The sequence below is a fragment of the Littorina saxatilis genome, linkage group LG14 (genome assembly GCF_037325665.1).
Source record: "Littorina saxatilis isolate snail1 linkage group LG14, US_GU_Lsax_2.0, whole genome shotgun sequence".
In the NCBI taxonomy this organism is placed as follows: domain Eukaryota; kingdom Metazoa; phylum Mollusca; class Gastropoda; order Littorinimorpha; family Littorinidae; genus Littorina; species Littorina saxatilis.
In genome coordinates this window covers 17,266,554-17,268,304 of record NC_090258.1, presented here as the reverse complement: position 1 = coordinate 17,268,304, position 1,751 = coordinate 17,266,554, and the positions used below count along the sequence as shown (strand labels likewise).

General features: G+C 39.6%; 1 protein-coding gene across 2 annotated transcripts in view; it reads left to right on the top strand.

Annotated features, from left to right (window-relative positions):
• LOC138947269 (uncharacterized) overlaps positions 1–1,751 on the top strand; it is a 9,725-nt gene continuing 7,974 nt past the window's right edge. For both annotated transcript variants that reach the window (XM_070318712.1, XM_070318711.1), the window contains exons 1-2: positions 1–44; positions 831–945. In XM_070318712.1, coding sequence (XP_070174813.1) covers positions 16–44; positions 831–945 — 144 coding nt within the window. In that variant the 5' untranslated portion in view covers positions 1–15. The remainder of the gene's footprint in view (positions 45–830; positions 946–1,751) is intronic.

Sequence of the window (1,751 nt, the reverse complement as noted above, 5' to 3'; positions counted from 1 at the left end):
AGAATCAGCGAATCAATGGAGGAAAAACACAATCAATCAAAAGAGTGAGATTTGTCAGACAGAATGGAAGAGGATTTACATAAAAATTAAAAATGGGGCCCCCGGGACCCTCTAATTGGGGCGTTCGTGGGGTGCCCATAAAATTATAAAAGATTGTTAAAACCACAAACCTAACCCTAACCAATTCCCGGACTTCCCTTCCATGGACTTAATACTTTAGAGCCGAATGTGCATATCGAGAGCGACCCCCCCCCACACACACACACACACACATATATATATATATATACACATACACATACACATACACATACACATACACATGCACTTTAAGTGAAGATTACAATTATGAGAATCTGAGAGCTCTGTCGCTAGGATTGTAAATGACCGAAATCACATCACTGCCAAAGTCACAATCATCGTGACACCTGTTTCAAAGTATTCGTGGCCAATACACATTTTAGTGCTAATACGCGTGCACAGATACTTTTTTGTCTAATAAATAATCATTTCAAGGTAATAATGTCAGTAATCATTATGACATAAAAGTGTTATGTCCCTCAAATGCATTACAGATTTTTCCCCATATATACACTGACTGATAGATGCCATTATATTTGACTTTGACACATACGGTGCGCAAGACACAGCAGCAGCGTTTGCCAGTGTTCGTTCGTTCGTTCGTTCGTTTGATTGCTTGATTGCTTGATTGATTGATGGGTGGTTAGATGGGTTTATGGATTGTCTTGATTCTTGCTTGTTGACTTTATTGATTGATTCAGTGATGTTTGTCACACTGACGCTTTGAATGCACTTGACCTTTTGTTCAGGTTCCTTTGGATATCGCAGTGGTCAGTCAGCCTCCTCGTGGTCATGTTGTCCGCACATGTAATCACTGCTTCACTCTGCCTACTCTGGAGTCTGATACCACCACACTGCGCCACGGTACGTATGTCTAGAAAGGCGAGAAGAGAAGAGAAGAGAAGAGACGAGACGAGACGAGAAGAAAAGAGAAGTGAAGAGACGAGAAGAAAAAAAGAACAGAACAGAACAGAACAGAACAGAAGAAGAGAGAAGAGGAGAGAACAGAACAGAACAGAAGAGAACAGAACAGAACAGAACAGAACAGAAGAGAACAGAACAGAACAGAACAGAACAGAAGAGAACAGAAGAGAACAGAACAGAAGAGAACAGAACAGAACAGAACAGAACAGAACAGAACAGAACAGAACAGAACAGAACAGAACAGAACAGAACAGAACAGAACAGAACAGAACAGAACAGAACAGAACAGAACAGAACAGAAGAAGAGAGAAGAGGAGAGAACAGAACAGAAAAACAAGTCGCGTAAGGCGAAATTACTACATTTAGTCAAGCTGTGGAACTCACAGAATGAAACTGAACGGACTGCATTTTTTCACAATGACCGTAGTCCGCCGCTTGTGCATAACGGAGTGAAACTGACGAGCCTGTTCAGCGGGGTGTTTCGCTGTGCTGCATAGCACGCTTTTGTGTACCTCTCTTCGTTTTAACTTTGTGAGCGTGTTTTTAATCCAAACATATCATATCTATATGTTTTTGGAATCAGGAACCGACCAGGAATAAGATGAAATAGTTTTTAAATCGATTTCGGAAATTTAATTTTGATCATAATTTTTATATTTTTAATTTTCAGAGCTTGTTTTTAATCCAAATATAACATATTTCTATGTTTTTGGAATCAGAAAATGACGAAGAATAAGATGAAATTG